The sequence below is a fragment of the Mchenga conophoros genome, linkage group LG9 (assembly GCF_057382185.1).
Source record: "Mchenga conophoros isolate Kocher_MC1m ecotype Shallow Benthic linkage group LG9, M_conophoros_male_GT1.1, whole genome shotgun sequence".
Lineage (NCBI taxonomy): Eukaryota > Metazoa > Chordata > Actinopteri > Cichliformes > Cichlidae > Mchenga > Mchenga conophoros.
In genome coordinates, this window is record NC_140534.1 from 10,250,438 (window position 1) to 10,266,090 (window position 15,653).

The window sequence follows — 15,653 nt, forward strand, 5'->3', positions numbered from 1 at the left end:
AGGTACCCTTGCCCCTGGAGGGGGAAACTGCACCCAGACCCAGGTGGTGTTACCCTTTTCCCTGCGGTGGGGAGAAGCAGACATCCCCGACTCCGCAGCAGCAGGGAGGCCCCACACTCCAGACCGCAGTCGGACGGCCAACTCCTCCTCCTAGCCCCCCCGCTCCAGCAGGCCGCCAAGAACGGAGGTGTGAGAAGACTCCAAACCTCCCTCCGCCGCTCATATGTAGTGTTGATGCATGTGTGTTCTAAGGTGCATTTAAAACCCAGGAGGGCATGGAGCTACCTGCCAGAGAGCAGCAGGTAAGCGCACAGCTAGGGATGGGTATCGTTTAGGTTTTATCCGATACCGGTGCCAAATCGGTACTTTTGAAATGGTGCCGGTGCTCAAACGGTGCTCAAACCGGTGCTTAAAGAATGGAGAACACAAAATTTGTCCAAAAACCTCTCATGTTCAGCTGTTTTTTGTAAAAAGATAACAATGTTAGCCTTTTCTGCAGCTATGGGGCATATATGGTATCACTCTTGGCTGGAAGCAGTGCTTAAACAATGGAAAAAATACAAACTTTGTCCAAAAACCTCTCATGTTTAGCCGTTTCCCTCTTTTTCTTTGGTCATTTTAGCCTTTTTAGCCAGGGTGAAGGGAGTATCTGCCATCAAACAAGAAGACAGCAGCATGTAGCTATGATGATGTTTGCTAGTTCACCTTACATGCATTAATGTAATAACGTGGTTAGCCTACTCAACGTAAATTAGCTACTCACGCAGAGAAGAACGGCTGCTGCTGCCATCATCATCCTCATCATTTCTGCTACACTGGCAGGGCTAGGGGCCAGGACTCTCCTCTTCGTGTTTTTGGGGGATGTTGCATAACAGGCAACCCACCCGCAGTTCATGTGCTCGGTGTGAGGTCTCGCAGCAAGCTATCAAATTCTCGGCTTTTAAAAAAAACGCTATGCGTCGCCAGGTGTTTCATCAGATTCGAGGTGTTACCTCCTTTGACAGTATCACAGTATCAGCTTAAAGCACTTGTTGCTGCTGAGTTTGCATATTTTGCTGTGAAGTACAGCCAGACTTTTGACCGCTTCGCCTTGGGCATTTTTAATCTGTAGCTCTGCTCTAACAGAACGTACGTACCTGGCCCCGCCTACTATCCTCGGAAACGTAAAATGATTGGCTAGAATCTAAAGTGTATCACAGCTCAGGGAAAAAAAGCACCGAAATAAAGCACCGAAATGTGCGCTGCTTTTCGGTCTGGTTACTACCGTTTATGTCAGAACCGGTGCCATCATGGCACCGGACACCGGTACCCATCCCTACGCACAGCCCCCCCTGATAGCCCTCGATGTCTACATGTATTTAAAATTGAGAGGTGGGCAACAACGCCAGGGGTGAGGTGTACACCCTGATGGTAATTTGGAGTCTGTGCAGCGTGCCCACCCCCAAGATCCTATATGTATGTGTAATGAGAGTGTGAGTAATGTGAATGTCTAAGTTGTGAGATAAAATTGAGGCACAGGCAGCCAGAAGGGGACAGAGGGGGGAATGCCTCCCCTGCACCCTGGTGACACACCTTTACCCCAAGGCCCTGCATGTGTGGGTGATAGTGGTGCTCCTGACTGTTGACGTGTTGAATTGAGCGCCATGGTGAGATCTAAAGAGCTGTGTGATGCCCTCAGAAAGAAGATTGTGGCCGCTTATGAGTCTGGTAAGGGATTCAAAAACATCTCAAAAGAATTTGACATCAACCATTCCACCATCCGGAAAATTGTTTACAAGTGGAAGACATTCAAAACAACTGCCACCATGCCCAGGTCTGGCCGTCTAAGCATATTCACCCCCAGAGCAGACCGCAAGATGCTCAAAGAAGCCATCAAAAATCCTAAAATGTCATCACAGGAACTACAGCAGGCTCTGGCTACTGTCGATGTGAAAGTGCATGACTCTACTATCAGAAAGAGACTACACAAGTTTGACTTTCATGGGAGGTGTGCAAGGAGGAAACCTTTGCTCTCTAAGATAAACATTAAGGCAAGACCACGACTTCTGGAATAATGTTCTTTGGACGGATGAATCTAAAACTGAATTATTTGGGCACCAGAACAGTAGACATGTTTGGCATAACCAAATACAGCCTTCCAAGCAAAGAACCTTATACCAACTATGAAGCATGGAGGTGGCAGTATCCTAGTTTGGGGATGCTTTGCTGCAGCAGCACCTGCAGCTCACCATCATAGAATCCATCATGAATCCAACTGTGTATTGGGGGGTGCTTGAAGAACATGTGAAACCATCTGTTAAAAAATTAAAGCTGAAGCGGAACTGGACACTGCAACATGACAATGACCCAAAGTATACCAGCAAATCCACCAAGAACTGGCTAAAAACTAAGTAGATAGTCCTGGAATGGTCAAAGCCCTGATCTTAATCCCATTGAGATGCTGTGGGGTGACTTGAAACAGACTGTACATGCAAGAAAACCCTCAAACGTCTCACAGCTGAAAGAATTCTGCATTGAGGAGTTGCCCAAACTTGCTTCTGATGTCAGAAACTGGTAAAAGGCTACAAAAGGTATCTCACTGAAGTTATATCAGCCAAAGGGGGCAACACTGGTTATTAGGGGGTAGGGTATCCTAACTTTTTCCTCCATTAAAATACACATTTTTGTTCATATCTTTTTTTTTGATGTGTAATTTTTTTTATTTTTGTTGTTTAATTGCAATTAAGTCACTTTCTTTTCCAGTAACACATGAAAACATGATTAGACATTGATATGTGAACATTTCTTAATAAAGAGCCGATTATTTAATGGGGTGTCCTAATTTTCTCACATGACTGTAAAACACACAACTACAACACGGGAAAAGACCCCGGGAAACCATAAAACCATAAATTTCACACCCGAGCCTCAACTCTTGCGGCCTGGTACCAAACGACTCACGGACCGCCGCCGGTCCATGGCCTGGGGGTTGGGGACCGCTGATTAAGATGGCCATAAACTCTTCTCTATGCCAGAGTATTCAGTTGTATTCACATGAGACAAATGTGAGGCTGTCTGTCCAGCAACTACAGCTTGGCTGAAATCGATGTCATACACGATAACAACCTCGAGCAAACCAGCAAATCTACAACAGAATAGCTGAAAAACAAAAGACTTAAATTTTTGAATATGTGTATGACAAACTTAAGAGAACAAACCTCAATAAACTGAAGCAACAGTGTAAATAAAGTGTAAAGAAGAACTGGCAGAAATTCCTGCACAGTAATGTGAGGATCTGCTAAACTCCGATTATCATTACTGCAAGTTATTGGTGCTAAAGGTGGTCCTACAAGCTACTGAAGCATAGAGTGCAGACACTAGAACATATGGACTACACATCAACCTTTCACAATCAGAATTGGTTATGATCATAGCTTGTTAGCTATACACGACTTCTACTAATGTTAGCCAAACAGTCCACCAGATACCTGGGACAGTTAGCACATATTACACAGAGCAACTAATTTTGTGATTTGAAACAGGAAGTGCTAAAGTCACATGATAAGGAAAGCTCCAGTCAATGGATGTTTGTTGTATAATTCCCCAAATATAGCGGTCCACAGTGGCTGCTGTGGCCATGTTGAGCTGCTGCTGCTGAACACAGTTTTGCAGTTTGCTTTGTGGGCTCCACTCCTTAGTTCGTCTATCTTTTTTAGCCCACTCGTGTTTTTTATGTTACATGAATTTTGTCTGAGTACATATAATCAGTGCCTATCTAACAACTTCCTGTTAATGGACTCAAACCCATGCTGTACTTTTTTTCATTTTCTGTACATTTGTTTTATATGAAATGATATTTACTTCGTTTGGCCTTCACAATGGCAGTGTCGTGACTCAAAGGTGTGTACTTGCCAACAGGTTAAACTCATTCCCCTGTTTGCTCTGACTATTATGGGCAGCAAGAGTAATGTCCGTCTGACAGAGGAGAATTGTCTGTGGTCAGAGAGAGTGCCAGTGTCCATCTCTGTCCATGTCAACTCACTTCATCATTGGAAAAGAAAAGTGCAGATCTGTGTCCTTTGCTGTGATAAATGCTTCTACCTTTCTCATCAATCTCCCTCCTTCTTGTTGTCTTTTCCCTTTTATGCTGCCAAAGTAAAAGGCCGGAGGACTGGGAGGAGTCGATATTTGTGCACCACAAAGAGTGCGGCTACAGGTTGAGAGACAACATCCATTTCCACATGTACATCAGCACCTCGCCGTGTGGAGACGGGAGGCTCAACTCTCCATACGAAATCACCGCTGACCGTAAGAAACCCTCCCTTTCTGTTTCCTTGTTTTCCATAAAGTCGACATCATTCAATGAATAAAACGCAGCTATTTTAATACACATATAATCCATTTTACTGCTGCCATTCTCTCAGTTTCTCAGACAGTGTCTTACGTTTATTAACCTTTATTTAACCAGGAAGATCCCATTGAGATTAAAAACCTCTTTTTCAATGGAGACCTGGCCAAGATAGGCAGCAGCAGATGTCTCACAGTTACAGAAATTACTCAAACACAGGCAGCAACAACACACATGCAACAATAAGTGAAAGAATACAAATAAAATAAAAATAAAATTCAATAAAATTCAAATTAATAAAAAGTCAGTTAAAATGACAATCAATCTAATTGAAACAGTTGCATGTTATGGACTTGGCCTCAAGGATTCGTAGTTTAGATTTAAAATCACTTAATGAAATGAATTCAGTCATTTTCCATTCCTTCTGCAGTTTGTTCCAGGCCGAGGGTGCTAAATGGACAAAAGCTCTTTTACCAAGTTCAGTTCGGGCAAATGGAACAGAATTAATAAATAAATAAAATAAACAGTGTCTTACGTTATAAAGAGATCATTTTCTCTGGCAGACTTTCTGAAAGCCACCGCTCTCCTTGTATTATTTCACAAGAAGCTGCCATCCTTTTCATGTCACATTCTGTCTTTGGCCTCTTTTCAGTTGCACCGTGCTGACTAGATGACATTTTATTGCTTACCTACTGAATATAAATTGTATATTCATTTAGATGGTTTGCCCAGCAGTTTTCTGGTGGCCTACGAGTTCAGAAATGTAATCTGGTCCTTCGCTGACTGACGCTGCTTTTTTAAGCTCTGCGAGTACATGCTACAGCGCAGTGAAATTTTCATGAAACCAGCACTGACGGAAAGAAAGAAGGAGAAAGGCTGTCATTAGAGAGAGCTTTTATACTTTTTAGGCATTAAACCTTTTAAATGTAATTCTGTGCGCTCTCACAGATTACAAAATTACCGAGCACCTTTTCCTGACAGTTCTTAAACATTTCTGAGTTAGAAGTCGGCGCTTAAGTTTTAGCTGCTGTCAGATCAGCCGAGGAGGAGAGAGGAAAAGGAAGAGCGTGTCACTGTGGGGTTTAAAGTTCAAGAAAGGAAACCAAAACAGCGATTGCATATGTACATTTGGTCAGAGTGCAACGAAGGCGTATATATTGCTATAGAGTGTCACAGGGATGACACGCAGCGAGAGCTACAGCGGTATGGGGAGAACATGCAAACTGCACTCAGGCATGATCCAAACAGTAAGAAACATTTGACTTTAACTACCACTGTCAGCACCTGTGGAGGTCATGCTAGACTGCACGCCCACGCTAAACTAGGTGAAATTGTCTTAAATGGATCAAGGAACTTGCGCTCTTGCTAACAGTGTCAATAAAGCAAGGATTTCTCTGTCAGTTTGAATAAAATAAAATAGAAACTTTCAAAAGGGCATCGCTCCAGGGAGAAGGCTACCTCCTCCCTCCCAAAAATCACAGCCCACGCATTCATAAACAGTCCAGTCACGTGTTTGCTTCATTAGCAGTAAGGAAGCAGGCAGTTGCAAACTAATACGTTTAATTCCCTACTCCAAACTTTAAACTTGCATATCAGTAATGTTTTCTTGTTTATCTGCTTTTTCTGTTATACCTTTTGAAAGTACACAGCTTCATACACACAGATTGTAACAGCTGAGAGCTTTGCAACTCATGCAAACAATTCAACTCCTACTTAAGACGTGCTGTATATTTGCATGTAATGTATTTAAAGACATATTGGAAAACCCTCTTGACTGCTGAGAGATGAGATCTGCGACTTCAGTACTGGCAGACTGCATGACGCTGGCTGGCGTTGTGTAGTAAGAAATGATTTTGTAAAGTAGTAAAACTGCGATTGTGCGCATTATTCTTTCAGTGCACAGCAGCAGACACTTAATGAGGAAGCATCGGAGTCACCTGCGGACTAAAATCGAGTCAGGCGAGGGGACGGTGCCGGTGCGTTGCCGGGGACCCGCCCAGACCTGGGACGGTGTCCTTCAGGGTGAACATCTCATCACCATGTCCTGCACAGACAAGCTCACCAGGTCAGTGCGCTCACGTGTTCCCAACATTTCCTGCACTTAAAGTCGCATTTTCTTGTGTGTGTCCAGAATAACACACACATATCCTGCATCCATTCTTTTTTTACATCCACCAAGGAGGTTGTGGTTTTGGTTGTGTTTGCATGCGCGCCATCATTCTGTCTGTAAACACGATAGATTGAAAAGTTTTGAATCAATTCCTGTAAAACCTTGTAGGCATGTCAAGTGGTGTCATGTTAACAAGCCAATCAAATTTGGTTTATATCCGCCAAAGTCTTCAAGATCAACTTAATGATTTATTTGTCAACAAAAAGCCTTATAACTTTGAAACTATGATTCTTACAAGTGGGTCACATTTGACCTCTGACCTCATTTTTTTCTTTCGACTTGGCTCCAAGTATTCTCAAGAAAAAGAGAATAATTAATTAGTTAGAAATATTCTGTACTATTATATAATTTAATGAGCTCAAGGAATTCATTTCCAGTTATTATACATACATAATGTTTGTGTAATCACTGTAAACAGCTGCCATGCTGTTCTTATCTGATTTTTACCTGCATTACAAACTTGTTCAAGTATGTTTCGAAAGAACAAAGAAAACAATTAATATATACAAAATACAATACTGTTGCCTTAAAAGTCCATTCTGGCCAGAGAGTGAGCTTCCTTGGCAGAGCTTTCCCTCGCTGCCCTCGCCCACTCTTGTTGAGATTAAGTAGGTTTGTCTCACAGGTTTTAGTTTTGACTTTTGGTGATAGATACACTTTTCAAAAATTGCTACTTTTGTTCAGTTCGCAGCTTTGACTCATAATTTGTTTTTATGCCTCATTTATTGAAATCATAATCGAATTATATGAGTGAGCACTGCAGTTATTACTGCATGGATTGTGCTCGTTTAAAAGAGAAAAGAAAAGATAAAAAAAAACAGCTCACCCCCTTCACCCGGGAGATGTCTGGTCTACTTAAGAAATGAAAGCTAAAGTGATTGGTGGAAAGGTTAACCTTATTAGGAGATTAGCTTCCTTATGAGAAGGAAAGATCTCTGTTTAAATAAAGCACTTTTAGATGTGATGTAAGGAGAGGGTTCTCTGATATTTACCTAATGCATCAGTGTGTGTGTGTGGGATGGTGTGTTAACATGAGCTGTGCACAGTGAGAAATCTTTTGTAGTCCGGGGGGGGGGGTGACTATTGATTTCCCATATGTGACTTGAATAGCTAATCCCATACTAATGAATTAGTGTATTAATCACGGCTTTGTTTAGATCTGCAGTGCTGCCTGTTATTTAGCTAACGTATTAGTCATACAATCCTTTACACACTGTGGTGTATAGTTGGTAAAGGCTGCTATGACTAATATTCCAAACTCAAGGCTTCTGCAGCCCACTTTAGGGACAGAGAAACCTCTGTGGTCTGCCCAAACCCGTAATTACCCGTCTTCTGTTCTCACACTTGTAAAAACCAACAATAGGTGCTCGCTTTTTGTTGCTACTTCTCTTCGTTTTCATAGATTAATTTTGCTGTTGCTGTGAGCTGCTTGTTGATAATAATTAGCCATGAAAGACTTTTCTTTTGCCACCTTTTCAGTACCATTTCTCTAAAACTGATGAATTCTTCTGTCAGTTACAATTTCCAAACAATTAAGTGAAATAGAAAATAGACCTCATGTCAAAAACTGGTCAAATAAATGAAAATTAATGCACAATTAAAATGGTCTTCATTGTAAATATTAGATTACTCACCTAGCCCACCTGAAGTGTTGGTTCTGGACTGCAAATTTTAGCATTGATCTGATGCCAAGTAAATACAGGGCTACTATTGCCGATACCGATACCAGTACCGATACTTTAAAATGCCCAATTCCAAGACCAAGTTATGATTTGTGAGATGTGTAATTTTCAATTTGAGCACAAAATGGCTGTGATGATTTTTACTTTCCGTAATAATAAGTTAAAACAATAAAACACACTTTTAGGCTTTTTATGTGTATTTGAGACCTAGGATGTAAATAAGCTTTTGGTCAGATTTTGTTGTTTATCATGCTATAGCCTATAAATAAAATAGACATCAATCGTCAGTCAACACTGACACGTTTCATTAAACATGTTTGATGTAAATTTTTTCTTTTCTAAAAAAATATTTAATACAATTTATTGGGCTATGTACCTAAGATCTGATATCAATATCAGTATCGATACCAATACCAGTACTGCCCATCTCTGACCTGTAGTGCTGTCACAGCCCACTAGAGGGCAGCAGTTTACAGTTGAAAACTGTGGTTTTAATCACTTCTAATTCATTGATTTCTCTTATTCCTGGCACAACAGTGTTAGATTAAAACAGACTCAGTGACTCAGTAATATATGATGAGAGAGCAAAACTACTATAGAACCCATGTCCACATGTTGTCAGGCCAGTTTAGGACAGATGGCCACGATACATCAGGACAGCTTTACTCTTCTGCCTCCAGCTTCACGCTGTCCTTGTGTGAAGAGTGGAGGCTTAAGTGTGGTCACACTGGAGGCTGCTACACATATTCAAAAAACGTAATAATGTTAAATATATTTCCAAATACATTGCAAATTTAAAGTGGTGAGGTGGTATTAGAGGTGATAAGTGATTATAATGATTCTAATAGTAAATAAATCTGTTATTATTATGGCTGTGCTCAGTTTCTGCTGCAACATTCAGATGGTGGGGTCAGAATTTTGCATAAACATCATGAAAGCATGGAGCCATCCTGTGCTGATGGTGGTGCAGTAGTGTGGGGATATTTGCCTCCTTTATACACCACCTGGATGGCCTGGCAGAGGCCACAGGCTAAAACACGTTGATCGGGTAATAAAGTCATTCTTCATACCACTAGTGGTGGAGCTTCGGCCTCTTTAGATTATTGCTCTTCCCCAGTGCACCTTGGAAGCAGGTGAAGTTGTGCCAGAAATTTCCTTTGTGCTTGCAGCAGGATAAAATGCTGTGTCACAAAGCTCAAATGTTCTTGAACATGACAGGCAGTTCATTGAGATCTCAGTCCAGCAGAGCGCCTTTTGGATGTGGGGGAGCAGGAGATTTGCTAAATGCATGTGCAGCTGAAGAATCTGCAAGCACCTGTGTGATGCTGTCATGTCAACATGAACCAAAATCTCTGAGGAATGTTTCCAGCATCTTACTGAACCTAGGCCACGAAGAGGCTTTTGGTAGCCGAATAAGCTGTTTGGCATTGGCAGAGAAATTTGGCAAGTTTTTCATGGGAGCAACCAACAAATGCATTTCCCTTACAAATGTGGCACCATTTAAGGAAAAATAAACTTTCACACATGATAAGATTTATTGCCAAGAAGCATCGTTACAACAAAGTAATAATCGCTCAAACACAAATTTCTTTACTTTTTACATGTCACAAACAGTTGATTGTCTCCAGTAAAGCCATTCCTTCCCACTGAAATACTCCAGATTTGCTAGCACGGCTAAAAACATTCACCGCTGTACCGAGTAAAGAAATTCAACAATTGTAATTCTTCTCTTCTACACCTGACGTTCTCTGAAATATCTGAAATCAATTTTTAATATAGTCTCAGTTGTTCTGCCACGATTCTGCCTCAACAGGAGCCGAACCCGTGAATTTAGCTTAGTAAGCACCACGCTGTGCCAGCCGAGCCGTACAGGACTACAGCTGAGCCGCTGCTGCGCGCGTGTCACAGACACAGAGAGAAAGAGAGAGCGCACGAGCGGAGAGGTGAACCCTTCTCCTGTGTAGCCGCTGTTAATTTGACCAATTTGATTCAGTTGGCCAGGGGTGGAGATGGTGTGATTAAATCTACCCAGGTCACCAACAGGGGTGAAAGCAATTACTTTACAAAAAAATAGAGTGACGGGGGAGGGAGAAGGGACAACCCTGCTTTCCTCCCCCACCGCCCACCCGTTCACCACCTTCTTCACCACATCCCGCCCGGCCAGACAGCAGACGCGCTCTCACTGCTCCACAGCTTCCTCTTTCCTCTTTTTTTATATCGCTGTAAATGATCGGTGGCCATCGTTAAACTGAGTGGGTCACAGAGGGCCAGTTTATCAAGGTCAGGAGTGGAAGGTGGAAGTGAGAGGAGCTTAGAGCTACAGAGTGAACACACACACACACCAGCACACACTGCAATCTTAAAGCAATCCCCTGGATACTCTTTTTGTCCTCTGTCACGCTCATTTTGCAACCTCCCATTACTTTTTTATTCCCCTCCACTTCCTCCCACTTCCTGCACTTTATTATCGTTAGTTCAGCTTTTGACCAGAGGGGATATTAGGATCTTTGCTCTTATCATAAACACAGCTGATAACAGTGGCCGTTGCATCGCCCGCCGATTGTCGTCGTGTTTTCTTAAGGCCGGGGCCTCGGTGAAGATTCTTCACTAATATTTGATTCGAAGCCGACAGCTGGATTTAATTGAGGGGCCTAAATGGCTTTCATATAACGATGATGTTCTCCATTCCACCGCAGTTTTATGCAGATGAACACATTACTTTAATGGTCGGCGTTTACTGAGGGTGGGAGAGAGAGAGAAAGAGGAGGTCCTCTCCCTCTCCTCTCTCTAGATTCACACGCCCAAGCCAGATGGCTGTCTTTTCTTGCATGAGATTAGAAGATGTTTCTGATTCACGGTGTCGCTTTCTGGGTAAATTAATATTTCAGGCTAAAGTATTTTCTGTTTGGGCGTGCGCGCGTTGCTTTTTGAACAAAATTCCTCCTCTCTGTTTGGGAAGGAAGGACAGATCTTGGTGACAGATTGCAGGTAAAGCAGAGGCGGGTGGGCTGCTGCTTTGTGAGCCCATTTAAGTGATTCCCAGAAAGCCGGTGATGTTAATTGACTGCTTGGGGAAGCAAAGGAAACTGTAATGAGTGATTATTAAGCTGGGAAGGGGTGGTGGGGGGATGCGGGGTGTAATTGCATCCATGATAAGGAGACATTGATTAACAAAAAGAACAGTGATGTAAAAATTAGAAGCCTCCGATGTAACTCCAGCACAGCTCAGGTAAACAGCAGGATTCCTCCTCATTTATGAAGGGCAGGGATTATAATAAACACGCTAATTATCATTCTATATGTATAAATTAGCATCTGCTGCTGGCTACACTTTGAGGTGCCCACGTGGCCTGCGGGATTAGCCCCACAGTGATTTTGTGTCACTTGTGGCTCGCTAAACAAACCACAAGGAGATCCGCGTGCAGCGAGCAGTCGACTGAGGCTCTCCTGCAGCCCTGCAGTGTATTAACCTCCGTGGCACTGATGAATGCACACGTGGTAATGTGTTGTTCCAGGTAATGAATGCTGATGTACTGACCTTTGGCGGTGTTGTTGTTGGTGATGACGGTTTGTGTTTCTGGGGGAAGAGGACGTTTATGCGTGAAGAGCGTGTGTGGTCACTTGCTGCTATTCATCACGTCCCACATCGAGATAATGATCAAATTGTCTCCACCTGTCATCAAAGCTCTCACACCTGCCTCGTTGTCTCGTTTTCCCCACTTTGCCTCTCTCTATCCACCGCTCCACCCCTCCATCTCCTCCTTCTATTTCGTATCTTTGGCCAACTGTTGTGTTTCGTTTCTCCTTTCACCCACACACCTCATCCTACACTCACACCTTCGCCGACGTTTTCACGAATGCTGTTCCTTCCATCCTTTCTCCTCTCTTCCCTCCTTAACTTCTTCTCTCTTTTCTTCCTCCCACCTCCTCCCTACCCCTAGATGGAACATCCTTGGCCTGCAGGGGGCATTGCTGAGCCATTTTGTGGAACCAGTGTACCTGCATAGCATGACCGTTGGCAGCCTGCGTCACACGGGCCATCTGGGCAGAGTTCTGAACCAGCGTCAGGAGCGCCTGGGCCCACTGCCTGCCACATACAGACGCAACCAGCCCCTGCTCAGCGGTATGACCACAACATAATCAGCCACACAGCAACTCTGGGCAGTAGCTGTAAAATACACTCATAAATACACTCTATGCACTTTGGGAAGTCTCCACACAATAGAAAGTGACACAGTAAAAAAATCTTTTCAATATACTTTTACTTTTTGCTTCTGATGTAGCACATAAAGGTCTGAGGGTTTTTTTTTTTTTTTGTCTGCTTTAAGTTTGGAGCTTCTTTGGGTGGCATTGCTTTAAACAGGTCCCAAATGTCAAGATTGTGATGTTCATTATAATTGAAAACTACATGGAAAAAAATACCTGATGTGGGGGATCTAATCCAATGTAGCCCACTGGATTTGGACTTTGCATTTTAAAATTTCAGTGTTAGCATTATAATAATAATAATAATGATAATAATAATAAAACATTTTATTTGAGGGCGCCTTTCTAAAACCCAAGGTCACCTTACAAAGAGAAAAAGACATCAATAAAACACTTGATTAAAATAGATTCAAATAAATTAAAATACAGAAACCAGCAAAATACAGCCACAAACAACAAAATTAAAAACACACACAAAAAAAACTACTATTTGCCAGCAAGTAAAATCTGTATTAAAGAGAGTAAGCCAGTTTAAACAAGTTGGCTTTGAGTTGTGATCTATATTTCTTAAGGCTGAAGGAAGTGAGTTCCTCTGTGACCCATAGTGATAAGACGAGCAGAAGGAACAACTCTGCTTGTCTCGTGTTTCTATGGTGTATTGATAGTCATGTGCTTTTGTGCTGAGGTGTTTTTTCTTTTATCAAACTGTTCTCCCACTAGGAGCTCAGTCTGAGTGGAGTTTTTTTTCTCCTCCTCTTACCTCATGTAGTGTATTTTCGTTGTTTTTTTCCTATCAGCCTACCTTCTGACATGTCTGCCCAATGTGATGTTTGTGTAAAGTTGGTCAGAAGGTTCCTTTGTGAGTGCGCATGCGCCATTAGCGTGCTGCCTGCTGTAACCCCTAATTTCCCTCGGGATGAATAAAGTATTCTGATTCTGATTCTGAAGATGAGTGGCAGATGAAGATCTGAGACAGCGGGAAACTGTAGTGATATGAAGCAGATCACAGAGATAAGGAGGGGCAAGGTTATGAATACACTTAAACGTGAGAACTAATATTTTAAAGTTTATCCTGGCTTCTATGGGCAACCAGTGAAGCTGTTGAAGAATTGGAGTTATATAGTCTCTTAGGGGAGTTACGAGTTATGACCCGAGCTGCAGAATTCTGAAGAAGTTGAAGTTTATGGAGGGACTTACTGGGGAGACCAAATAGGAGGGAGTTGCAATAATCGATCCGGGAAGTAATAAGACTATGGACAAGGATGGGGAATAGGGAATAAGGAAGGGACGAAGTCGGTTAATGTTACGTAAGTGAAAGTATGCAGACTGGGCTATGTAATTAATGTGAGACTGAAATGAGAGAGTACTGTCAAGTATGACACCCAAACTCTTTACCTGCGGGGAAGGAAGGATGGGGGATTTTCAATATTAATGGAGAAACTGTGAGATTTGGTTAAGGTAGAGGCTGTGCCAACGAGTAACACTTCTGTTTTATTACCGTTACGTTTGAGAAAATTGGAGGAGAACCAAGATCTGATCTCCATAAGACAGTTCAAGAGGGAGAAGGTGGAAGGGATGAATTAGGTTTGGAGGAAATGTAGAGCTGGGTGTCATCAGCATAACAATGAAAATTGATATTATATTTTCAAAATATTTGGCAAAGAGCGAGCATGTAGATAATGAATAAAAGAGGCCCTAATACTGAACCCTGGGGCACGCCAGCAGAAACAGGATAGAGACTTGAAGAGTGGGATTTAAATTGGATAAACTGACTGTCCTGTTAGGTGGGCTATGTTCAGCCTAGTGTTCTTGGGTTATGCCTGTAGTCCTCTCCACCTACACCCTGTCATCCATATACAGTCAGATCGTGTTTCAAAACCAGTGTTTTGTGGGCGAAAATGACAAAACCAAGGCTTCAAAATAATAGTCCATTAACTTTATTGATAACTTTAAAGTCTATGGTAGGATAAACATGTAGGTTCCTCTTTCAAGTGTAAGAGCAGAAGCTAGCTAGCTTGATTAGCAAAGTACATTCATAGCTCCCAAGTTATTCTGATATTACTTTGGATACTAAAAGTACATGTTTGAGTCTCCTGTAAAGAGATCTTCAATGTGGATTAACTCACTTTCGGAAACAACAGGTTGTTTCTTGGGAATACCCCTAAAATATCCTTAAACACAAGCACCAGCCTGTAGCCTACTCACCAAAACTGTTAAAACCCACTAAACATGTATTCTGTGCTTGGATCACTTTCAGCCTTTTCTGTATTTCCTCTTTTCAGCTTACAGTCTGCTTTCTATTCTCACCCTGCCTTCATATAGCGACTTACCCACACATGCTTAGAGATCTGCACTACATAAATGTCCTCGTGTACAGTACTCTGTTTTCACGTATTCTTTTTAAGGAATGTCAGCTACAGGCGCGATGCAACATAACAGATCATATGTTACACCCCCTTCTCACGCACACACAAACACACATTCTCGCACTCTTAGCAAACTCGTACACCACTTCTTCTCTACACTTACATTTTGCCAGTCAGACAAGCAAAAACTAAGAAGTTGTTTGGCGCGTCTGCTTCCAGGGCTCCGCTGAGACTCGAGGCTTGTGTTTGTAGTGAGGATGAATGCTGGAAGAGGATGTGAATGACACCCAACTGGTAGAAACTGCATCAGCCATCACTTCAGATCTAGGCCAGGCAGAGCCGCTGAGCGACAGGCACGCACAGAGATGTAGGACACATTTGGTTGTTAGGGATCACTGATATAAACAAAGAGAGTCACAGTCACTTACAGGGAAACACATTATATCATATCAACAGCTCTCTGTGGCTAACATCTCCATATCTACTATACATGGCTTTGCATGCTCTTCTTGAAGGGCGCAGGGGCTCTCTGGTTGCCTTGGTGGCGAAGATTTTCTGAAGCCCGTCCTTATCGAGATTGATAATTGTGCTGAAATGTCCTCTGGTGATGGTTGCTGGGATGAATTTATCACTGAACCCTCAGACCGCAGCCTCAGCGAGCATTTCTCATGATTTGGCTTTTTAAATGGAGTCATTTGAGTCTTTGCTTTTAGATATTACAAGCTGCGGTTAATATTTGGAAAATTGTGGTCAGGTTTGATCTTTTTGTTCATCGTTCTTCCTTATCCCGTTTTTTATCATAGCTGCAAAGAGTGTTTAATGACTGTTATAGGTTCTTTTTCCCACCAGTTAAATACTAATGCTGTCGAATGTCCTTTACGCCATTTCTTGAGGTTTCCTGC

The 15,653-nt window shown here is 42.4% G+C and overlaps 1 protein-coding gene across 2 annotated transcripts in view; it reads left to right on the top strand.

Annotated features, from left to right (window-relative positions):
* The window catches only part of adarb2 (adenosine deaminase RNA specific B2 (inactive)), a 226,499-nt gene that overhangs the window by 198,504 nt on the left and 12,342 nt on the right, over nucleotides 1-15,653 (top strand). For both annotated transcript variants that reach the window (XM_085286330.1, XM_085286329.1), the window contains 3 exons: nucleotides 4,136-4,287; nucleotides 6,224-6,392; nucleotides 12,121-12,302. In XM_085286330.1, the coding sequence (XP_085142456.1) occupies nucleotides 4,136-4,287; nucleotides 6,224-6,392; nucleotides 12,121-12,302 (503 nt within the window). The remainder of the gene's footprint in view (nucleotides 1-4,135; nucleotides 4,288-6,223; nucleotides 6,393-12,120; nucleotides 12,303-15,653) is intronic.